We start from the raw sequence: 25,453 nt of genomic DNA on the forward strand, positions 1-25,453 counted from the left end.
CAGGCGCAGGTCCACTTAGAAACTAAGGGCCCAATCTTCACCCTTCACAGCGGGTTCCTGTCACTTGGACCTTCAAGGGGAGGAGTGGGTAACCTTTCATGTTTAGGGTAAACTCCCTTGAACCTATACAGCACCCTGCAGGAAATGCCTTAGCGCTGTAGTGTCCAGGATTTCCACTCCACAGGGTCCAGCGCCTGGAGGCCACATTACAGGCAAAACCTCGCAGGATCTTGAGTCTTCTTTGCGAGGCTCAGGTACCATTTATCTAAGCATAAAAAAGCCTGTGTCAAATGGATCTGATCGGTCAATCCCTTGATTCATTTTTGGAACCGTTTATGGGACAAGAGACCTGGAGCTTCAAGAGCTCAAACAAACCATGCCATCCCCCTTGCAGACACTCCTGTATGGGAGGGGTTATATAGGAGATCACTTCCTGTCTGAAGACCTTTGGTCTACCAGTGTCCATTGACCTAATGATGGAGTATAACCCAGCAAGTAATGAATATTAGCCTGACTCTGTGTCCCATCATGTATGAAAAAGAAAAATACACTTTTTTTTCTTTTTTAAAGGTCAGTTCCCTCACAACAGATAGCCCCGGCATAGGTGAAACCCACTGGGCTAAGTGACTTGCTGGCTTCTTTTCGTTCTTGGCGACTCTGGCTGAGAAATGCCCCTTTTGTCATTCATGCCCACGTTGATGTTTAGGAGGTTTCAACCCAGCTTTGCATAAATATGTTTGAAAAAAAGAACAATAGAAGAGACTTTTTGGGTTAAGAATACAACAGAATTTGTTTTAAGCCCAAATTTGGTGTCACTTTACCCGATTTATTAATATTGCCAGAGAAAGACAAACATATTACCATTTGTAGTAAACTTCCACAGTGTCTGGAGCATGGTGCCTTGCATGAGTCCTTTTCATAAGCTTCTGCAATAGGGATTAAAAGCAATATTTTATAGCAAAATGAAACAAAAAAGTATCCCTAAACATAATTGAAATAGTTTTATAGTTTATAGCAGGAGTCTCCAAACTTTCTAAACAAAGGGCCAGTTTACTGTCCGTCTGGTTTTAGAGGGCCGGACTGTGGCCACTGGGAGCAGAAAAATTCCTGGGGTCAGTGTCAGTAAATGATGTCCCATCATTGATTTTAGATGGAGGAATAGTGCCCTATAATTGGTGTCAGTTGGAGGGATAGCTTTCCCCTATTTATGGTGTCAGTACAAGGAATAGTGCCCCATTATTTGTGCCAGTTGGAAGGATAGTGCCCCATTTATGGTGTCAGTGCGAGGAATAGTGCCCCATCATTGATTTCAGTTGGAGAAATAGTGTCTCATCGATGGTGTCAGTGGGAGGAATGGTGCCCAATCACTGATATCAGTTGGACGAACAGAGCCTCATCGATGATGTCAATGGGAGGAATGGTGACTCATCATTGGTGTCAGTTGGAGGAATACTGTAGAGCCCCGTTGATGGTGTTCCATCATTAGTGTCAGTGGGAGGAATGGTGCCCCATCATTGGTATCCATTGGAGGAATAGTGCACCAAGGGCCAGATAAAAGCAAGCAAAAAGGTCGCTTCTGTACCCCGGGACACAGTTTGGACACCACTGGTTTATAGGATTTGGTAAAAAAAAAAAAAAAAAATGATCTTAGTTTTTTCTATCCTGAAAAATCATTAACTTTATATTACCAATGTGTGTTGCACTACACTTGCTTCGGGATTATGCTCTCCATTTAAAGTTTACGCATAAGTATCCTAAATCTCTTCATGACATTTGCAAGATGGTTGCCAAGCCCTAAGAGATTTTAAGCGTTTTTAACCTTTTGCCCTGTACACACAAACTTCAGCTTATATAAAAAAGCAGTGGGTACAGCAGACTTTCACAAAATATTTGCAAAGCTTTCAGAAAATTTCAAGCAGCTTTCTTCTTCAGCTGGAGATGTGCTTTCAGTACATTTAGCACTACTTAAAACTTGTTGAACGCCTACAGAAAGCACTACCAAAGTTTCCTGTTTTATTTTTTTTTTTTTATGCAAACATTCTTAAAAATTGCAAGTTAAAAACAGTGCATGCAGGTATGCTGGCTTGCAAAACAATGCTTCTTATGACTTTTTCAATAGATTTCCCAGCTGCTGTGCAAATGTGTAAGACCTGGGATTCTCTATGACCCCTTGGCTTAATCTTTGCTGGTTGCATACTTCAGAGGTTTATAGGCTGTCTACACCTTACTTTTAGTATGTTATAATGCAAATTTTGCATTATGTTACTTCCCTCAGATGGTAGCACTGCCTTCATCACTCCCCAAATGTAGTAAGGAAGTAAATTGTATACACACTTCAAGATGGTAATAGGACAGGTAATTTAAATTATGGATAAAGCAAAAGTGAACACAGATTAGTGTGTATGTGTGTACTATTTAACTTGCAATTTCACAGTGTTTGCATTTAAGGCCTCATTTACACAGGTACATAGACCCACACCTCTATGCAGAAGGCAGTGTTTTTGCACCCAGGGAATTACAGGTGTTCTGTGCAGCAGCATGCAGTCAACCTGTCAAAGTCAATGACAGTCTGAGATATGCAGCGGCTGTACAAATCTTCCTGCAAATTCCAGTGTTTACATCCGTACAGCTGTGGATGCAGATTATCTGTGAAAACAGCTGTGCGCCCATCCCTGAATGGATGTAAACACTGGCATGTGCAGGAAGATCCATAAAGCCACCTGGTCTCAGGCTGTCATTGATTTTGACAGGCTGACTGCACATGGCTGCTTGATTCGCCTGTCATTCCAGGGCGCATAAACACGACCCTGCACAGAGGTATAGCTTATGTGCCCGTGTGAATGAGGTCTTAAAAAGATACTTAAGTTCTTCTCGACACCTGCTAACAGCCTAAATAAAATGGCAGTTAGCATTTCCATTAAGATTTGGGTTTAAAGCATAACTTCACTCTCTCATTCAACATTGACTATTTTTAATCCTTATGCTGCTAGCATTAGTAAACAGATAGGGAGGATATATCATATTTACTTGTTTTAAACTTTTTATATATATATATATTTCTTCAGTTACTTCCTTGTTTCCAGGCCTTACATGGATGAGATAAATCAAGATGGTCATGGCCAGAAATCCTGGGGGATGTTTTTTAAAGTGACTTCTTAGCCAAATAAAGAATGGAGACGTAGATGGATGAATAGATGGATGATAGATGGATGAATGAATGGATGAATAGATGTATGAATAGATGGATGATAGATGGATGGATGAATGAATGGATGAACAGATGGATGATAGATGGATGAATGAATGAGCTTTCTTTGAATATTAAAAATAATTAACTAGAAATCCCAAAATGTAGCCGAAGTGTGCTTTAAAAGTTTCAGTGACGTTGCCAGAATTTTTCTCAAAGCTCTGCAAATGATTTCTAAATCAATGTAGTACACATTGCTTTTAAAAAAAGCTGAAGTTTGCATGCACAAGGCTTTAAAATGAACCTGTATTTTGCTCATGTGTAAACAGCAGGTTTTTTTTTTTTTTTTAGTTTTGATAGGGTGAGGAAGGATTGGAACCCCGGTCAGATTTTGACTGCTGTCCAGGGTTTCGAGCGAGAGATTTCACCTTACGAACAGTCCCGGGGATAACCTTTCACCTGACAGGGAAAAACTCTAAAACAGCAACACGGGTGGATGTTAAAATGCAATTTGTAAGTTAAATAGGAGAATGCAAGAACTTCTGTCAGCTTTTTATTCCTGTTGTTTTTCTGTTGGAGAGTTTCCTCATTTCCTGTCTTCTAAGAAGTTGTTCACATAACAGTAAGGGGAAAATCTATTTATCGAAGTCCCAGGAAACAGTAAACCTTTGACAGAGGTTCTAACCCTTCCCTGCTGTATCCAAAAAAAAAATGTTTTGGCTACATATTCACTTTAAGCAGCTGGGGGTCTGTAGACAATTACATTTGGACATTTTAATTGGCTATGAATGGGCAAAGTAGAGGTGAACTATAAGTTGAAAAAAAATAAGTAACATTCTGGAGGTTAACCCTGTGTTTGAAGGCCAACTCCACCATAAAGAAATATCAATTTTGGATGAGATATATGAGACACCTTTGGGTATTTAAATTTACCAAAGACTTTGGTGGAGAGATTGTCCCACCTCAGTGTGGGTTTCCAAAAACCAAAACAAAAGTGACCCTGTATCATAGATGGGTTCACAAATTAGCTGTCAATTAAACCAACGGATACGCTAACTAAAATGCGTAACACATTGGCTTCGTAATGGAGCTACTGAGTGGAGAAATAAGAAAATGGCACGTGAAAAAAGATTGTAAGCTATCAAGAAAAACTGAATATCAGTTTTAGGTGGAGTTGGCATGAAACAACTTACTACAAAAAGACATAAGTAGGACATTTAGGACTGTTATGTATTATTAATTATACACAATCTATTTTAAGATGTAGAATTTTGCCAGTCAACTTGCATAATTTGAAAGGTGGTTGAATGATGGAACACACCTAGTTATAAGTATTTTCCAATTGAAGCAGGCTGGATGATTTATGATAGCAGACAAGTTAAATGGCTATAGAATGCTTTCAGTGGAAATTTTTATGTGTATCCCATGATCTGCGTGGCAGTATATTAGTAACCACACATGATGGAGTGTAAAACATATTTCTGCTTGCTTAGTTATACACAGGTCTTAAATAACCTGCAAAGGCCCTAATTTTGGACATGTTATGTGTCTTAAAACCCGAAGGTCTGTCCCAAATAAAGCAGTAACAAACAGAATTTAAATAGATTTACCAAAACAACTTCAGAAAAAATAGCACTATGGCTAAACAAAATTATTTGTAAATTTCAAGCGTGGTGTACGTTTTCGTCAATTCCAATTTCATTCCAATTTGGCCCCTCCGTTTTGTACTGTAAACTTCTAAAGAGCAAGGGAGTAATGTTCTTTTTAATTTAAAAATGTGTGTGTGGGTGTATATATTTAGAACCAAAGATCAAAAAATGGAATGGAATGAGGAAAAAAAAAACAACTGTGACGGTTCCTTGGAGAGCTGCCATATGACTGACACCCGTCACTGGATGATAAATGACTCCATTTTCTGCCTCTCTTGCCTTCTGCCACTCCAAGAGAGGGTCGTTTATCATAATCTCTGTCAGCGAGGGAAAGTAGCCCTGACAGTGCAAGTCAGCAAACATTTAGCACACGGAACCATGCAACGCAGGGAAATTATTATTGTCAGAATAATAATGGTTTAGCATAATTTATTACGGGTCCACCAAATAAGCAAGGGATAGATGTTATTAGACAGATGGATGGGTAAAGCTTGGCAGGCATCCACTCAGGATCAGGCAACGCTTGATAAGGGGAGGGGGTAGAGCGGAGGGGAGGGAGGTGGAGGGGTTTACATCTTCCAAACCAATCACCGGGCTGGCAGTTCAATTACAAAGAAATAAAGGGACATTCATCATTCAATTAAGCACCTGTCAAGCTTCACAAAGGAAGAAACTTCTAACCTGGTACTCCTGGGAGAAGATGCTCAGCAGAGTGGACTGCGATTGACTGGAACAAAATAAAAGATGGACAAAGTTAATTACTGGAGTGCATGGGGGGAGATAAAAGGCTAGTCAGCTTCAAAGGTAGGCCCCGCTGCCCTGTAATCTAAGAAAACATGAAAACAAGTGCGCAAAAGTTGTTCCAGACACACACCTCAGACAAAGGCTAGGTCAAGAAACAGGCATGAGGGGATGATGGAAAGACAGGGAAGAAGCAGGAAAGTTTACAAGAGAAGGAGTAGGAAGAGAGTGTGGTGGGGAATATGCAGCAGATATAACAGCCTCATGTGTTGCCAGGATCTCCTTTCACTTTCCAGGCCCACAAAGCTGTATTAGTGGCATGTCCTGCTGGTAACAACACAAGGAGCAGGAGGGAGGGGGGACAGAAAGGAAAACAGAGTACATATCCTATTAATAATGGATGGAAATTCAGATCCATTAGCAGTTGGGAACATGCCGCTTAGCTCATTGGCAACATATTGAAATTCATTTTGTGAGCAGTCAGGGAAACCTCTTTGGTAGCTGTGTCTTATTAAAGGGTAGCATGAAAAAAAGTCTGGGAGGGGGGACAGAGGGGGCTTAACTCAATGTCAGTAGCAACATATGGGACTCTAACATTCCCACTGAAACTGATGGGTCTTTGAAAATAGAAACTCTCTCTGCAGGAGGCTCCTTTTCCTTAGAGTCCGTCATTTCCAAAGCTTCATCCATCCAGTATTCAACTCAGTGTCAAGCACCTGGCAATGAGCTACATAGAAAGCAGCTCTTCCAACAGGGATTTCCTCTCCGCCTGTATCTCATTTCTCTCTTACACTTCTCAGCATGACGCATGGTTAACTCTTTATGCAGTAAAATGGAACATCAACAAAGCCATTCAAGGACAAGTTAACCCCAGCCAGCAGCTCACAGGTTATCTCTGAGACACAGGACAGTTAGTGCCAATTCCAAGCTCTCGTGCCAATTGATAAATAGGACTGTTACTGTTTCTCCTAAATTGTCCTATGTGGATCTCTATCGTTCATCCTATTTTAAAACATAGTTAATTACTTCTGATGTAGATAACTCACCCAAATTATAATTTCAATAAATCTGTTTTGCAATATGCCTTATTATAATATTCTGATTTTCTCTGCATTAACTTAAATGTCACCCTCTTTTTTTCTGCAGGCAATATAATTTGCAAACAAAACACCACAGAAGCGTATTCTAAGATTAATTATCTTGTACGGCAAGTTTCATTCCTTCCCAACACGTCTGACAAAATAAAAGGGTTTACAACATTACTCAGACCACATCAAAGGCTCACTTTCTCAGTTTGCCAGACGGCATTTAAACACACCCTTTGGGACCTTCTATGTGGTCAGATAGAATTTATGATGCACTACAGTACAAAGATTATTATATGCAGAGAAATCAGATGAATTGAAAAAAATTGAAAATAAAATAATTAATAATTACTGATTCCTGATATAGACTAATTAAGAGTTATTTCCTATCGAGAGTAGAAACCGTTTGTGATATTTATTTGCTAAATACAAACATAAGGTTGCAAATCTACTAATTATGCAAAGAGCAATGCTGTGCTGTAACCCAGAGCAACCAATTAGTACACAACTTCCATTTTTATTATACTGAAAGCTATTCTTAGAGTGCATACAACTGCTCCTTGCTACAGTTTAATTTATAAACTGAAATTGTATACTGAGATGATCATGCACAGTAATGCACCGTACACACGGTCGGAAATCCTAGGATTTTTTCCGACGGATGTTGGCTCAAACTTGTCTTGCACACACACGGTCACACAAAGTTGTTGGAAAATCCGATCGTTCTAAACGCAGTGACGTAAAACACGTACGTCGGGACTATAAACGGGGCAGTGACCAATAGCTTTCATCTCTTTATTTATTCTGAGCATGCGTGGCACTTTGTCCGTCAGATTTGTGTACACACGATCGGAATTTCCGACAACGGATTTTGTTGTCGGAAAATTTTATATCCTGCTCTCAAACTTTGTGTGTCGGAAAATCCGATGGAAAATGTGTGATGGAGCCTACACACGGTCAGAATTTCCGACAACAAGGTCCTATTACACATTTTCCATCGGAAAATCCGACCGTGTGTACAGGGCATAAGACTGAATTCAACAAATACATTAAAAAAGTTTGAGTATACAGGCTTTCGAAAGTCAGCTGAATCCTGCCTGTATTGGGCGCAGCACAACCTAAGTGGTCTCTTTACCCACTAATTAATGAACATATACTGTTTAGATACATGGTCCTATATTTGGCGGAACAGCCTATGCACTACCTGAAGCATGCGGTGGGCACAGTTGCTTTTAAATGGCAGTTTGTAGAAAGTCAAAAGATGTGCCCATCAAAAGCACATCTGTTTTATATTAAATTAAATAGCATGGTTCAATTGTTGGTAACAATGACTGAAATGTCAAAATCTCAGACTGTGCTAATCACCGCTACACTGTGCAAAAAATACCTCAAAGAAAATTAAAGCGGTGTTCCGCCCAAAAAATCAAATAATAAATAATAAAATATATAATAAAAGCCAGTAGCTACACATACTGCAGCTGCTGGCTTTTATCAATAGGACACTTACCTGTCCTGGAGTCCAGCGATGTAGGCACCACAGCTGATGTTTCCATCAGCTGTCGGGTGCTGCTGCCGCCGCCATTGAAGGTAAGGGTACCCGGCAGTGTAGCCTTGTGGCTTCACACCGGGAACCCTACTGCGCATCCGCGAGGCCCCGCTTCTCTCTCCTACTGGCCTGGCGACAGGGAGAGGAGGAGGGAGCAGGAGGGAGCCCCGCGGTGATGTCACGGGCTGCGGCCCGGACACCCGGTAGTGGGAACAGGATAACTGTTCATAACAAAGACAGGTATCATGTCCCCCCTCCACCTTGAAAGGTGCCAATTGTGGCACCGGAGGGGGAGAGGAGACAAATAAGCGGAAGTTCCACTTTTGGGTGGAACTCCGCTTTAAGAACACTGTGGTCTTGATTTCAACTGATCTGTATTTATTTCCAAGTTGTATTTTTTTTTTATCACAAAGTCGACCAAGTATACACAGGACAGCTTTTAGAGGATGTTCGTAGGCTTGAACAAGTTAGCTTTAGCTTTCATGGACCTAAGAAAACAGCTCTAACTACAATAGATCCCAGCTGTACTCTCCACTGCCATAGTAACATAGTAAAGGCCTTTCTGTTACATCCCTTAGGGAAGGGTAGGGAAAAACAGCAGTCTGGCCATGAAGATGTCTGCATATCCCAGTCCCCTGAATGCCTTTACTATTATGTGTATGCTTGTATTCCATATTTTGGAAGCCAAAGCCTCGCTGCCTCCACACTGTTTCCACCAAAAACATGGACTGTTTCTCCCAGTGAGAGTTGTTACCATTCCCTGTTGAGAAGTCAAGATTGGCAAAGAGCTACCATGAACCACATTAGCAAATATAAAGCAGGCAACAGAAATGGAGAAGCTATCTTTTCTAAGTTGCATTCTAACATGATGGTCACAAAATGAGGTGGACCACATACACTGCTAGGAATTAAAATGACCCTACAGAAAGGCCTGAAAAAAATGTGTCCATCATCATTGAGAATAAATTCTTACTTAAACAACATGGCCACAAAAAAGAGGAAGCCTGAGCGTGCACTGTTTCCCCTTTTTAACAGCCATTAACAATAATAAAGCAGCATAAATATATATGCTGGACCCCCATTCCAGACTGATGACAATCATCCCCACAGATCAGTCTGCAGTTTCCAACTATATATTTCCTCAAGTTACCGATATTTACATTACAAACTGATGATCGCCCTCCCTCTTACCAATCTGTTCATAATCCACCCCTGCCTCCTCAAAAACACATAAATGTAAATGACAACCAGTTGGTAACAACCTACAACCTCCTTCTATAACAAGCACATTTTATTCTCTTCATATCATTCTATCAAACAAATTACAACTGCAAGTGGATGGAGATTTTATTGCAATCCATGCTGCTTAAGACATTCATCTTGATGGAAGGTTCAGAGGCCAACCAAGATCACCATTGGGGAGAGCTTTCAACTGTCATTTCAACTAGATATAAGCAGCTGTTTTTTTTTTCTATTTATTTTAAAAGCTGAATTTTAGATCAAAATTTTTTGCACATAACTTACCTGTAAAAAAATATGTCCCACATTCAGAATTCAACTCGTTCTGCGAATGGGGGAGAGGCAGATAAAAGACAGGGCCCTCTCCTCCATTCAGAAAACATTTTGCATAATTTTAATCAGAGGGGTTAAAAAAAATTGATGCTTTGGCAGCTGGCATGTTAGTTAAATTCTAACCATCTTTTACAAACCCATGACAGGCTTAATGAAGAATATATAACAGTGTTATTTTAATTAGGGTAAACCTTTGACAAACCTGGGCAATTTATCATATAAGGGAAAATAAAACTCAAAAATTATGGACAGTGAAAAACAAGAATATGTTTAAAAGCAAATTCTGGCATTTCCTAGAAAGTTCAAACTTGGCTCCTATATCCTGAGCTTCCTTATTGGCAGATGATCTAACCCTCTATATTTACCAATAAGGAAGCTACAGAGCTTGGAGGGGGGTGGTGGGTATTATCATCCTTTTTATAGCTCACCTGAAAAAATTCAATGTCAGAATCACAATACCCGAACTTGCCAAAACTAAATATATTTTTCATCTAACAGAAATTGAACAAGTATATTTTTTCCTGTGTGTGATCTTTATTAGAAAATGAATTCCTGCCTCATATGTTAGGATATTTAATTAAAAGTGAGTGGAGTGATTGCGCATGCGCGGGATCTCGGGGACAGATGTGCTCTGAACGAGCGCCGCACGCTCCAATCCAAAAGGAGCTATATACAGCACAGGCAGCAGGAATAGAACACTGAAGACCTGACGGCGAACACCCGGAGGCGGTAATGAACCGGAGGGCAACAGGGCAGCCCAAGAAAAGGCAGTACCAAACAGCTTAATACAAACAGAGCAGCAGGACCCTCCCCCGGACACAGGCCGCAATCCAAGATGGCGCCGGAATGTGGACATACACAAGGCGACACAAGCACAGAAGCTGTAATAGACAAATCCCAGAGGAAGGAGACCAAATGGGATCCAGCCTGAACCTGAGCATATCAGGGACCCCTTCTCCTCTCAATCATCAGGAGACCTGGATCCAGACCAACAGGGTGAGTCCTCATCACAGTCCCCATCACCGGACACATACAGGGACACGCAAGAGCCTGCAGACTCCCCAATGTCCTCCATGGACAGGAACATGGCAGAAATGACTGGTGTCATATTTAGCCAATCTAAACCAATGCAGGAGATGCAGTGTTACAAGCACCCTTTTCCACAATGCTGCAACAGGAGCTGTCTAAATCATGCGCCATAATCGCCACTGACCTCAAACGGGACATCCAAAGCATAGGCGAAAGATTTGAGATGATTGAAACCAAGATAGACAGCACAGTCAAGAAGGTTAACCAGAATTCCAATATGATTACAAACCTCCAGGATAGGCTGGAATAGGCCTCCACTAAAATTGAAGATTTGGAAAACAGGTCTCGTAGATATAACGTGCATATACGAGGCCTCCCTGAAACCCATACTGAGCTAGACGGAGCCATGTGGGAGCTAATGAAAGAACTGATTCCTGACATAAACACTCACCAAATGGAGATTAATCAAATCCATCGAGCCCTAACAGCACCGAGGTCGGATGGCCTACCACGCGATATTATAGTCAAGCCGCACTATTATCACATAAAGGAAAAGTTGACGTTTGCAGCACGCAATAGACAGGACTTCTCGTTATTTGGAGCACATATTCAACACTTCACCGACCTAGCCCCTTCTACGGTACAAAAAAGGAGAAATCTGAAGCCTTTACTACAACAACTTGCGAACAAATAGATAAAATATAGATGGGCAATTCCTTTCAAGTTGTCTTTAACATATAAAGGAAGATCCCACTCTTTCACAACATTTCAAGAGGGCGAAGATCTACTGCTAAACCTGGGGATCATTACATTGGACTCCCACGCCCCCTCCCCCTCTCACCAAGCAAATCGTCCCCTCTCTTCACTGTGGCAGGACCGAAAGAACTTGCAGGCCAGAAAATCCTCCCAAAATATCTGAACGTGGGGACCGCCATTTCCCCTGAATGGGGAGCAAAAAAGTTTCTCCAAGTTGAACTGGTTAAAGTCCACGATTTACAGTGGACTAAACACAGTTACCCTGTTGCACGAGAACAGTGCAGTGTGGTGCACAACGGGGTTGATTATTAGAAAGATCATAGTTTGTTTAATTTTCATTGCTTGCCGCAAGTTTATTTTTTTTAATTGACAGAAAGGTACTGTACCTGTCTCCCCTCAGAGGGGGAGATAACGTGGCCCCCCGGGGGCGGGTGTAGCTGAAGGGGAAGCCACCTGCCATGGACTCGCGACCCTCGAGTGCGGGGGGGGGGGGCTGGTGCAGGCTGTCCAAAAGTTTTGTACGATTATAGTTGTCTAGTTCCTGTTTGCCTATTAATAGGTTACTGTTCTTTGGGTCAGGGTGGCCATACATGCCACCCATTTACGAGACTACCTTCCTCTGGAGATGAGGGTACCCTCGTATACACACTCCCAGACTTTGCATCAGGGTGGGGTTGAGCCCCAGACTAAAGCTATCATATTAATGTTTATTAAGAGACAGTATACGGGCCTAAGGCCGAATGTTCAATATTCTTTTAGTCTTTTTTTTCCCCTTTTTCTCTCTCCAATCTCACATCTTGGTCCTGGCGGATACGGAAGCTGATTAAACCTACCCCAGAAACCCCATCACCTCACTATGTGACACAAGGTAAGAGTGCTCTGCCCTACCACGATGGCTAAGGCATACTCCACTGACTATTCGGAAATCACCCATAATGTTCATGGCTTTAATTCCCCAACTAAAAGAACCAAAGCTTTTCAATTTTATCATGCACATAAAGTTGATGTACTCCTACTGCAAGAAACACACTTCTCTAAAACCTCACCCCCCCCCCCCCCCCCCCGATATCTGAAAAGCAAATATCCACAATATTACATCCTCTGGATCGGAGAAAAAAGGAGGGGTGGCGGTCTGTTTTTCAAAACTGACCCCCTTTACACCAGTCACCATAGTAAAGGATAAAGAAGGCAGATTTATTATGGCAGTAGGACACATTCATGACCAACTGGCGTTGTTCATTTCATATTATGCCCCTAACTCTGGACAGGCAGAATTTTTTGGCAAAATGCTCAGGATACTGATGCCGAGAGTACAGGGTCAGGTGATGATGGGGGGATATAGCAACATACCATTAGACAGGATTATGGACAAATCAGACCCCACCAAAATGATCCTAAAAAGACCACCAACTGGTAGCAGTAAGGTAGCACGTCTCCTCCACTTCTATGACCTGATCAATGCTTGGAGGGAAAAAAAACCCACAGTCAGGGATTATACGCACTTTTCACTGGTACACCACACCTATTCCTGGATAGATCACCTTTTGGTACATACTCCCTTACAACCATACATAACATCGGTTAAAATTCTATCCACCACCTGGTCTGATCACTCCCCGATCAAACTCCACAACGGGACTCTGGACCAAACCTCATCCCTCTCCATGGACACTTAATGTAAGCTTACTGAATGACCCCATACTTTACACCGAAATTGAGAAAGAATTGCAGGACTACTTTCGGACCAATAAGTCATCGGAAACGTCCCCTGCGATAAATTGGGTTGCCCATAAAGCCGCAATACGGGGTAAACTAATACAAATAGCGACCAGAGCGAAAAAGGCCCGAGAACAAACGATCAAATATTTAGAAGCGAACCTAGACAAACTAATGAAAGAACAACATACAACCCCCCAGGTTGACATCAGACACAAGATAGAGGAAGCGAGACTAGCACTAAACTTAAGCCTGACCACCCAAGCAGAAAAACATATTCGCTGGTCCAAACATAAATACTACACAATGGGGGATAAACCAACCACAATGCTGGCTAGAAAGTTAGTACCCCGAACATACACGCCAACCCTACCTAAGTTGCGACTACCCACGGGGTACCTCACTCAAAACCCTGAACTGATCCTCCGGGAATTCCATAAATTTTACGTTAAACTGTATAGTCCACCAACTAAATATTCACAAACCAAGGCAGCAACATTCTTTCAAGATGTTTTTCTACCCCAACTCACACACACCCACACAGACCTGATGGACAAAGAATTCACAGAATTAGAGATTAAGAAGGCAATAAAAACTATGCATCCCTCGAAAGCCCCAGGCCCTGACGGATTCCAAGGGCATTATTATAGAAAATATCAAGAGATCCTTATCTCCCATTTATGTTCTTATTTTAATGATCTGAGACGGGGTAACAAAATCCCCAAACATGAGAATACAGCGTATCTACACATTTTACCAAAACCGGGAAAGGATCATGGGGATTGCGCTAATTACCACCCAATCTCATTGCTTAACATGGACCTAAAAATCATGACAAAAGTACTAGCTCTTAGATTGAATTCTTTCCTCCCACAATATATCCACTCAGACCAGGCAGGCTTTGTCCCAAGTTGCCAAGCATCGAACCAGACCCGCAGGATTATAAATTTAATTGCTGCCATCCAATCTGACTGGGACAGTAAGGGACCTAGACAGGGTATGCTGCTCTCATTGGATATCCAGAAGGCATTGCAACTCCCTATCTTGGGATTACCTATTGGATGTGTTACGTCGCTTTGGGTTTGGCTAACGCTTTCTGGCCCTCCTTCAAATGCTCTATGAAGCTCCCACAGCATCTTTGATGCTCAGGGGATACTCTTCTCAACCCCTTGACATCAGGAGGGGAACCAGGCAGGGATGCCCATTAACCCCGTTGTTATTCGCTCTAGCAATTGAGCCATTGGCAATAACGATTCGCACCTGTTCAGATGTCAAGGGCATTATCTGTGGGGACAGAGAGCACAAGTGTTTACTTTTTGCTGATGACCTCCTGCGGACTGTCATCACCTATCATATCCCTCCCCAATTTATACGCTATTCTACACCCATTCTCAGAAATCTCAGGACTTAAAATCAACCACAGTAAATCTAGGGCACTGAATCTTTCCTTGCAGAGCTCCACCCAGAAAGCACTGGAACAATCCCACCAATTCCTATGGGAACCGGAAGCTCTTCCATACCTAGGAATACGACTAACATTGTCTATACAAACCTTATACAAACAAAACTATCCTGCTTTGTTCAAACGGCTGACAGAAGACTTAGCCAGATGGCAGATACACCCCCCCATCGTGGTTTGGCAGATTACACTCGATAAAAATGAATGTTTTACCGAAGGTTTTATATTTGTTTCGTACTATACCTGTGTCACTAGTCCACTCAGATCTGCAAACATTCCAAAAGGTACAATGTACACTCCAAAACAGAAGGGAGGACTTGGTCTGCCTGATTTACAGAAATACTTCTATGCAGCCCAGATGGCCCAACTCACTAAGTTCCACTCCCAACAACCCCAAGCAATATGGATGACTATCGAATCTTATTCCTATCACCCTAAACCAATTTCACATATCATGTGGCTACCAATGAAAGAAAGACCGATTATATTATGTCCTACTCTCTCCTTCTCACTCGATATTTGGGATAGATTCTCAAGGACCCAGAAATTTAAGTCCCCTCACAACCCACTAGCGCCTCTATTGCGAAATTGAGATTTCACCCCGGGCCTCCCCCCCCCCCCCCCGCATTCGAATGGTGGACCAATAGGGGCCTTATACGGATAGCAGATCTCTGCGATCATAGGGGTATGCTATCTGAAAGATCCCTGATTGAAAAATATCAAATGCCAAACACTGAATACTATAGACTCACCCAAATACACCACTATATGCAAACCTTAGCACGTAAGGGTGATCCTCAGAGGCCATATATCTGCTATATATACGATCTTGACATACATCTCAACAAAATTGAATTACATGACTCTATGGGAACAAGATCTTCAAGAAACCTTAGATCTTGAGGAATGGCACTCGATAGCAATGACAGCTTCTCAATCGCTCACCAATACCTCCATTATAGAGGCTAACTATAAGGTGTTATTTAGATGGTATATGGTACCGGCCAGGCTGGCCACTTTTGTGCCCGGAGCCGCCCCGGGGTGCTTTCAGGGATACGGCCAGGTGGGAACAGCATATCATATTTGGTGGACATGTCCCAAGGTCAGGAGATTTTGGATCAGGATCTACAACTTTATATACACCCATATATACAACTGGTATATACTGGTATATATACAACATTATATACACCAGATTAATCTGGCTAAGTCCGCGAAACACGCACTCCTGGGTGGCAGGGTAGCTGAAGCTTCAAAGAACCAAAGACGGCTTCTTACATTTATATTCATATCAGCTAAAATCACAATAGCGAGAAATTGGAGGTCTGCAGCCTTACCATTTGACCAGCTTAAATACACAAGGTCATGGCTTATGCTAAATGAAAGACTAACAGCAATTGCGCAGGATAAAATGAAGTTGTTCAATAAAGTATGGGATCCGGGATCCATGGATCAAATACCTGACAAATGATCCCAGGACAATCACAAACCAGAACCCATCTTGAATGAAAGATATAAGAGTGTGGAGTACCCCCCCAACCTTCCCTTCATAAATCTAACCCCACTAAATTGGAGTCTTTCCCCTCTCCTTTTTTCTATGAGTTACCCCCTCTTTTCCCTCGGCAAGACATTGATTTGACGAGGTCCAGAAGGGGCCCCCCGGGACCTGGAAAGCCAGACTCCCCCAATAGTTGGACGGGGAGCTGGGATTTCCTAGCGGGCAGGATGTATTCTGAGACCCATATTATAGAGCATGCACATGGTCATAGACTACGAAGTAATGTTTTTGGTAAAGGAATCACAGTAAGATATGTTACATACCACCAGTACAAGAGCAAACAAGGTATAGTCTACATCAGGGCATGATAACTGGTCTTGGCAACACAAGAGGTGAACTCCCCGCATATCTTGTATATATGATGTACTGTGGCTACTGTGAAATGCTCAATGAAATGCTGAGATCTTTGTTATTTGTCTTATGAAAACTTTAATAAACATCATTGAAACATAAAAGTGAGTGGAGTGTTGAATACCTCTGTACCCCACCACGTATTGTTACATCCACTGACCCATACCTCACTACAGTGTCCTGTATTGACATAGGGGTCAATGGGAGAAACCACAGAGCTCAGCCAGTAACCAGGCATCTGACACACCTTAAGGAGCTCAGATGTGGAAAAGCAGCTGCTCTACAAGGAAGCAAAGATCAGACAGTAGTGGGTCAGATGAGATGAACTCTTCTTTTGCAGGTTGTGATGGTTTACATTTTATTCAACTCAGCAACATTCATTTTAAAGTAGACTCACACAAGAAAATAATATATTCTTTTGTAGAGTAGTTACATTTTTTTAAAAACCTGGAGACACTATCAAACTGGTAAAAAATGTAGTTTCCCTATCTAAGCTTCAAATGTCAGTAACTTCCCTTATTTCTAGCCAAGCTGCAGCAGCCTGAATACTTGTACGACTTTAGAGGCAGTGAAGGTAAATGTGCTACACGCCGCACAAGCATTGCCAGATTCCCAATGGTCCCTATAGGGATCGCGAGTTTGCTATCCCGGATCTGATAGTACAGCTATGTTTGCTAAGATGGATGGTACCTGGGCCCCACTTTAATGAAAATAAACACGTGGTAATTGCCTGTAACACAACCTTTTGGCGCTGGACCCCGTGTTCACGGAAACCCTGTGCAGCAGTACTGATCAAGGTGCTTTTGGTGGCCCTCTGCTAAGCTTAAAGCTTGCTGAGGTCTTATTTTGTGGCTGCCACTCTTTTTTATAACAGAGGGCACTGGTTGCTCAAGGTCCCTCTGCTAGACTGGTTTCTGTGATGTATTTCCCATCTTGCTTACTTGTTGAAATGTTCACCTTCATTGGTCAGCAGGGTAAGAAACGGGGACAGTCCCCTTCTCCTAGTTACCTAGTTTGAGCAGGAATCAAGTGATAGACTCCCCTACAGAGGATTGGAAGCCTGTTGAATTTCATAGAGTGTCTCGCAGGTCCAGAGAACCCTCATGAATTCCCTATCAGAGATGGTTCATTCTGATTTAGAGTTGCCTCTTGTGGAATCTGCAGCTCCAAAGTGTCAGTCGTTGGTTTCTTTGTGGCCGCCTCAGGGGGCCCAGACATTTCTGCTTAATTTCTTAATTTTCCAAAGAATTGTGGAAAAAAATTACAACTTACAAGTAATTCACCATGCCTCTAAATCCCTAAAGTGTCTATATTCCAAAAATCAACCCCAAGACTGGTAAATTTGTGCTTGGTCTTGTATACAGTCCAGGCAAAAGTTTTGCTTCCTCCAGAGAAATGTGTCTCTGAGAAGTCAGATGGCTTCCCTCATGGAGCGAAGAAATCTCTCAATCCACACTTGCATAAGAGTGTTAGGGAAGATGGTTGCCCCATTCAAGACATTCCTTTTTGCTCAATTTTATTCCAGGCCTCTGCAACAGAATGTCCTGTCAGCATGGGACAGGAGCTCTCAGTCTCTGGATTCTCGGATGTATCTTCGTCCCAGTGTTCTGCAGTCACTGGATTGGTAGATGTGGCCTCTGAGGTTGGAAGCAGGATGTTTGTTTCTGCCCATCTCATTAAAGTGGTAACAACAGATGCCAGCCTGTCGGGATGGGGAGGTGTGCAGGAGACTGGGTCTCCACAGGAAAGATTATTGCCCATCAATATTTTGTAACTTCCAGCAATTTGCCTGGTACTTCTACACTGGGCAAATCAGTTGCAGTGCCTTCCGGTACGAGTTCAGTCGGACAATGCTACCACGGTGGCATGTGTCAATCACCAGAGGGGCACCAGGAGTTGTGCAGCAAAGGAAGAAGTGGATCTCATTCTGTCCTGGGCAGTGATTCCTGTTCTTGCTTTGTCTGCAGTGCACATTCCTGGAATGGAAAATTGGCACATGGATTTTCTCAGTGTCAGGGCTGGGCTCAGCCCTTCCTTCTCAAAGCTGGCCACTCAGCTGTCGGGTAATTGCCAGCTCCTTTCTCTCCACGGTGACTCACCTGTTGATGATATCCTGCTCGTCAGTCCTGCCTACTTAAGCCATCCCAGCCCAGATGATGTCTGCCTTCGCCTTGGTCACATATCTAGAGATGCTCTCCTGTGTTCCTGTTAGAGACTTGCTTGGCTGACATTCCTTCTGGCTCCAGATCCTGCTTGCTGTTCTACTACGCTTATCTCTGGCTCCCTGACGTTTTGGCTAGTCTGACTATCCATTCCAGTTCCTGAACTCTGGCTATGTTTTGACTATGTTTACTCGGTTTACCTTTTTTTATTATTATTATTATTAAACAAGTGTGATTTAACTGTACTTCTGTCTTAGTCTGATTCATGGTTTCTGACAGTAGGCGAAGGCCATGAATTCAGAAGATGGAGTCAATCCACTTTTTTCCAGATTGGATGAGCAGGATCACCGAATGGATCAGTATGCCATGGCGTTACAAACGCGCACGGCTCACCTGGAATCTCCCACTGTGGCTTCCCAGGTACAACCTGTGTTGTAGGCCATCCCTGCTGCTGCTCCAGTCTCTGTGCGGGCACCCGCCTTGAGTATTACCTCTATAAGAGGTATGTCTGAGATGCTGCCCCAGGCGTTTCCCATGGACAGAAGCAAACTAGCTTTCCTGATATCTTTGCTTTCTGTGAGAGCCTTGGCCTGGGCAAACCCTCTATGGGAGACGCAAAAAGCTGTTGTCTTGAGTTACCCAGAGTTTGTGGCTTATTTTAAAGGGGTATTTGACGTTCCTGCATGCTCTGCTTCTACTTCTAAGTGCCTCATGTCCATCAAACAGATTACGAGAACGGTTGTCGATTATGCCATTGAATTCTGTACTTTGGCAACAGAGGTTGCTTGGAACAATGAGGCCCTCGTGGCTGCTATTTCTCATGGTCTCTCAGATACCATCAAGGATGAGATAGCAGCCCAAGATATACCCACTGAGCTGGAGAAGTTGATCACGTTTGCCATCCTCATTGACTCCAGACTCAGAGAAAGACTTCCTTTTTAAAGAGCGCTTGCAGAAGCCTCCTGTACATTTGTCTCCAAACTTTGCAGCCCCACCCTTGCCTCCCTCACCTCCCATGCCTCCTGGTACCGAGTCGTTCTGTGAAGATAAACCCATGCACATGGGCTTCACGTGTCTCTCTGCGGATGAGAGAACCATTTAGGGAAGGGAGAGATTGTGCCTTTATTGTGGCCAGGCAGGTCACTTTTTAAAGTCTTGTCCTACCCATCCAGGGAACGCTCGAACCTTGAGGTCCTGTCACAGACAGACCTTAGGTGGTATTTCGTCCCCAGTTATCCAGAAGGATAAGCCCCTGGATTCGGTTACCCTTTCTTAGGCTGAGTCATCCGTCGAGATACAGGCTCTAATCAACTCTGGGGATGCAGGCCTGTTCATTGATGCTGCCTTTGTATCGAAGCACTCAATTCCACTGCAGCTGCGTGACACTTGACTTGCCATTGAGGCTCTTGACGGGAGACCTCTACAGCCTGCCCATGTGACTCATGAGACTGTTACATTGTCCATGGCCGTAGGGGCTCTTCACCATGAGATAATCCAACTTATTTCCTCACATAAGTTCCCGCTGGTTATCCTTGGATAGAGGCACAACCCCTTTTTTGATTGGCTCCATGCTGAGGTTCTCTCCTGGTCACCACAATGCAGTAAGTCATGCTTCCAGAAGGTAACCAAGGTCCTGTGCACCTCTTCACTCTTCTCCCTGCCGGACGAGTACCGCGATTTTAGCGATGTCTTTGACAAAGTTGAAGCTGGTAGTTTGCCTCCACACCGGTCGTATGATCGCGCAATTGACCTTCAACATGGTGCCATACCCCCTCGTGGCCGGTATGGAGGGGTCTTGGAGGAGTATGTTGCAGACGCACTTTCTCGAGGTTTCATCCACAAATCCTCATCTCCCGCTGGTGCTGGTTTCTTCTTTGTGAAGAAGAGGAGTGGTAGAGCAGACTTCCGTTTTCCAGGGGGGCGTGGTCTAAGCATGGCGGAGTGAGACGCTAGGGAGTAGAGCACGGTAATTTTGCAGTGCACTCCACTGAAGACCTTCAGGACCGTGAAATTCAGTAGCTCATGCCGAGATGTGGGAAGAACCCAGGAGCGCCTTACACCCCTAGCCATTCATATATGACTCGAAATCTGATGATAAAGAGAGACAGATACTAACATGGTCCCACAATGAGTAGCACGGCCAGTGCAAAGTCAGTAAACACCGGAGGTATCCACACTGTTAAGTGAGATCCCGGACAAGACTCAAGCTGAAACAACTGAACTAGATCCCTCTATATCTTCCCAGATGATTACGGACACAGACCCACAGGTATCCTCTGCGAATCCACTTGATATGTACACCCAGGAGCAGGGTAGAGAACCAGATATTTTTTCCAGGCTCTCCCCACCAAGGAGGACATACAGATGCTGCTGGGCAGTCTGATGAGAACTGTGCTCTAAAGTAGAGGCAATAGATCATAAATTGCTCTGTTGTGAAACATTGCAAAGTACAGCCAATACACGCATAGATGTGATGGAGGAAAAGTTAAAAGCGCAACACCAGAGATTGATAACATTACAATTACAAGCCGAAGACTTTGAAAATAGAAGTAGAAGGAACAATGTACGCATTAGGGGGATATCGGAAGCTACTGCTACATCTGATCTGACAGAAATAGTAATTGATATTTTTAATTAAAGATTGGAGAATCCCCCAGACACTCTGATTGAATTAGACCGGGTGCACAGGGTTCCTACAGTCCGCAACCCTACTCAGGTTGCTCCCCGTGATTTTACAGGATAAAAGAAGACATAGTAAGAGCAGCGTGGCAGAAGGGGTCATTGGACTTTAATAAGGAGGAAATACAAGTCTATCCTGATTTTTGTCATCTGACAAAGACTAGACGCCGGCTGCCCAGACCACTCTTGGATCACCTGCGATCAAGGGGGGGGGGACTTATAGATGGGGTACCCAATGTCCCTGGTTATTAAAAAAGATGAACGTACTTTTAATTTATATGATCCAGATCTACTGCCTGACTTATTCCTGTTTCTGGGTTCAGAGGCTTTTGAAGTGCCCAACTGGATAGACTTGCCAATAGCCATGGAAAGGGGACCCCTACAACAAATGAGACAATAGGGGAGAAGGACATCCCAGTTTGGGTACAATGTCTAATCAACTGATTAGTAAGTCTCAGACTTTTTTTCTTTTTTTTTTTTTTCTTTTTTTGCTGTGATGGGACCTTAAGATCTTTCCCTTCCCCTTGAGGATTGGGAAAAAAATAAAAAAATTTTGTTATTTTTGTGCATGCTGTGTAGAGTATTTTATATATGTATTGAAATATGTTGGATTTGATCACAGATTTTAAAGGTGAAAGATGGGGGTACAATATTGTTGTTCACTAGCATAGGTGGGGGGATGGTACACTTCTAAATATAGAATGTACATCTAGAAAATATTGTACAGGTTTATAGAATATAGGCAAAGGTTTTTTGAAGCATAAGTACATCATCAATGCACATAGTTTTTTCTAAAAAGGTTTATGATGAAAGGGAATCCAGATACCCCATCAGGGGAGAGATAAAGGTTGTGGGGTTGCCTTATAATTATCCTCCTGTGATTGGATTTAGTAATCTGTTATAGGCCCAGGAAGAATTATAGTGGTGGGGAGGAAAGTAGGGGATAAAATAGGGATGGATGCCTGCAGGGCCGATCCTAGGGTCACAGGCGCCTGGGTGCAGAAATATTTCTGGCGCCCCCACATGGGCGGGGTCAATTTAGTAACTCCTCCCCTTTACAAATATTTCTATGGCAACGTCTCAACCACAGAGATGCTCCACCACAAAGTCTTCATTACCCTGGGATCCTTACAGGTACAATAAACAAAATACAGGAAGAGAAGCAAGAGTACTTTATTGGAACCTGGAGGGGGGCCTCTCTGATGGAGGGGGGCCTCTCTGATGGAGACAGAGAGCGCTTCTGTTAGAGAGTCTGTTAGAAAGAGCCCCCAGAAATACTACAGACATGATACAGGAGATGGTCGGAGACTGCAGATATGATATAGGAGATGATCAGAGACCGCAGACATAGTACAGGAGATGGTCAGAGACTGCAGACATGATACAAGAGAGGGTCAGAGACCGCAGACATAGTACAGGAGATGATCAGAGACCGCATACATAGTACAGGAGATGGTCAGAGACTGCAGACATGGTACAGGAGATGGTCAGAGACTGCAGACATGGTACAGGAGATGGTCAGAGACTGCAGACATAGTACAGGAGATGGTCAGAGACTGCAGACGTTATATAGGAGACGGTTAGAGACTGCAGACATAGTACGAGACGGTTAGAGACTGCAAACATAGTACAGGAGATGATCAGAGACTGCAGACATGATATAGGAGATGGTCAGAGACTGCAGACATAGTACAGGAGATGGTCAGAGACTGCAGACATGATATAGGAGATGGTCAGAGACTGCAGACATGATATAGGAGATGGTCAGAGACTGCAGACATAGTACAGGAGATGGTCAGAGACTGCAGACATAGTACAGGAGATGGTCAGAGACTGCAGACATGATATAGGAGATGGTCAGAGACTGCAGACATGATATAGGAGATGGTCAGAGACTGCAGACATAGTACAGGAGATGGTCAGAGACTGCAGACATAGTACAGGAGATGGTCAGAGACTGCAGACATGATATAGGAGATGGTCAGAGACTGCAGACATAGTCAGAGACTGCAGACATGATATAGGAGATGGTCAGAGACTGCAGACATAGTACAGGAGATGGTCAGAGACTGCAGACATAGTATAGGAGATAGTCCGAGACTGTAGATATGATATAGGAGACGGTCAGAGACTGCAGACATGGTACAGGAGATGGTCAGAGACTACAGACATGGTACAGGAGATGGTCAGAGACTGCAGACATAGTACAGGAGATGGTCAGAGACTGCAGACATAGTACAGGAGATGGTCAGAGACTGCAGACATAGTACAGGAGATGGTCAGAGACTGCAGACATAGTACAGGAGATGGTCAGAGACTGCAGACATAGTACAGGAGATGGTCAGAGACTGCAGACATAATACAGGAGATGGTCCGAGACTGCAGACATGATACAAGAGATGGTCAGAGACTGCAGACATACTACAGGAGATGGTCCGAGACTGCAGACTAAGGATGAGCTCCAGCGTGTTCGCAAGCTGCACGTGCCGAGCCCACCAGGAAGTCGGCAGTGTGCTGTGCTAATCGCAGGCAGTGAGGCATTTCCCAATCTCTGCAGCCGCACATCGGGAAATGTCTCACTGCTTGTGATTAGCGCTGTTCAGTGCCGAGTTCCTGGCGGGCTCTGCAGGTGCAGCTTGCGAACACGCTGGAGCGCATCCTTACTGCAGACATAGTACAGGAGATGGTCCATTAGACCCCTTTCACACTGGAGGTGTTTTTCAGGCGCTTTAGTGTTAAAAATAGCGCCTGGAAAAAGCCTTATCTGCAATCCCAGTGTGAGAGCCCGAATGCTTTCACACTGGAGCAGAGCACTGGCACAACGTCCAAAAAATTCCTGCAAGTAGCTTCTTTGAGGCGCTTTAGGAGCGGTGTATACACCGCTCCTAAAGTGCCCTTGCCCAATGAAATCAATGGGCAGTGCCTGCAAAGTGCCTCCGCAGTTGCGCCTTTGAACACTTTAGTGGGGGTTAAATGTACCTCTAAAGAGACGGTAAAGTGCCACTAAAAGTAGCGGCGTATTACCGCCAACGCCCCCGCACTGTCAGTGTGAAAGGGCTCTTAGTACATCTCATTATACATCACATCTGTAGATGTAATACTGAGGTGCAGGAAGGGACAGGGGCTGTGTATCCTATGTAATCTATCATGCCATAAGTCATCTCCTAGCAGGGGCAGCCCAGAGCACATATAAAGGTGTGCTGAGGATGCCATCCTCAGCACACAGCATACTGAACACTGACTCACCTCGGTTCTCTTTGCTTGCAGCCCGAAATAGAGATGGGAGGAGGAGGCATTCCAACTGGAGTTGGTAGAGACAGTGCGGGGTCCCAGTGTGAGGAATTCATTCCCACACATCAACACTCAGCAGCCACTGACTAGAACTCTCGTGTCAGGAAGAGGAGTGCCCCTCCCCCCCAGCAATGCCAGGCTGGACGGGCTGCCCTACGCTCACACTGGTGTTCTGGACAGACACTCACAAGGAGAGAAGGAGGGAGGGGAGAACTCTGGCTCTTCGGCGCCCCCACCTCTGCAGGCGCCTGGGTGCAAAGCACTCTGCGCACCCTGGGTAGGATCGGCCCTGGATGCCTGCCCTGTCGTTTTTGATAGGCTCAGACGGTAAGAGGGCATTAAAGGTCGGCATATAGGTTAATGGCGATATGATAAGTAATAATGGATGAGAGTAGGTTGGGAGAACCCCATTAATAAGGGCAGGGCCGGAAGAGATCCGCTTTCCAAGCAGGGGCTAAAAGACAGCAGTGATGGAATATATATTGTACTTGGTATATCAATGGTCCGATGCTGGGGGAAAACACTGGGACTGAGGAGGGGATGTTTAAAAAGCTTAAAAACTCTCCTAGCGTGAGAGAGGAATTAAGAGGGGGTCTAGGCTTCTGGAAAAAATGGGATCAACTGTTATTAGGTGAATAGAATTTGGGTTTGTTCACAGTATAGGTAATGTTT

General features: G+C 43.7%; 1 protein-coding gene across 2 annotated transcripts in view; it reads right to left on the minus strand.

The window, feature by feature from the left end:
- The window catches only part of CDIN1 (CDAN1 interacting nuclease 1), a 707,904-nt gene that overhangs the window by 532,465 nt on the left and 149,986 nt on the right, over positions 1–25,453 (minus strand). Inside the window, exons 3-4 of one of the 2 annotated variants that reach the window (XM_073610473.1) lie at positions 5,518–5,563; positions 862–926 (exon numbers count right to left, since the gene is read on the minus strand). In XM_073610473.1, the coding sequence (XP_073466574.1) occupies positions 862–926; positions 5,518–5,563 (111 nt within the window). The remainder of the gene's footprint in view (positions 1–861; positions 927–5,517; positions 5,564–25,453) is intronic. The other variant, XM_073610474.1, reaches the window with a different exon arrangement.

This window comes from Aquarana catesbeiana, linkage group LG13 (assembly GCF_042186555.1).
Source record: "Aquarana catesbeiana isolate 2022-GZ linkage group LG13, ASM4218655v1, whole genome shotgun sequence".
Classification (NCBI taxonomy): domain Eukaryota; kingdom Metazoa; phylum Chordata; class Amphibia; order Anura; family Ranidae; genus Aquarana; species Aquarana catesbeiana.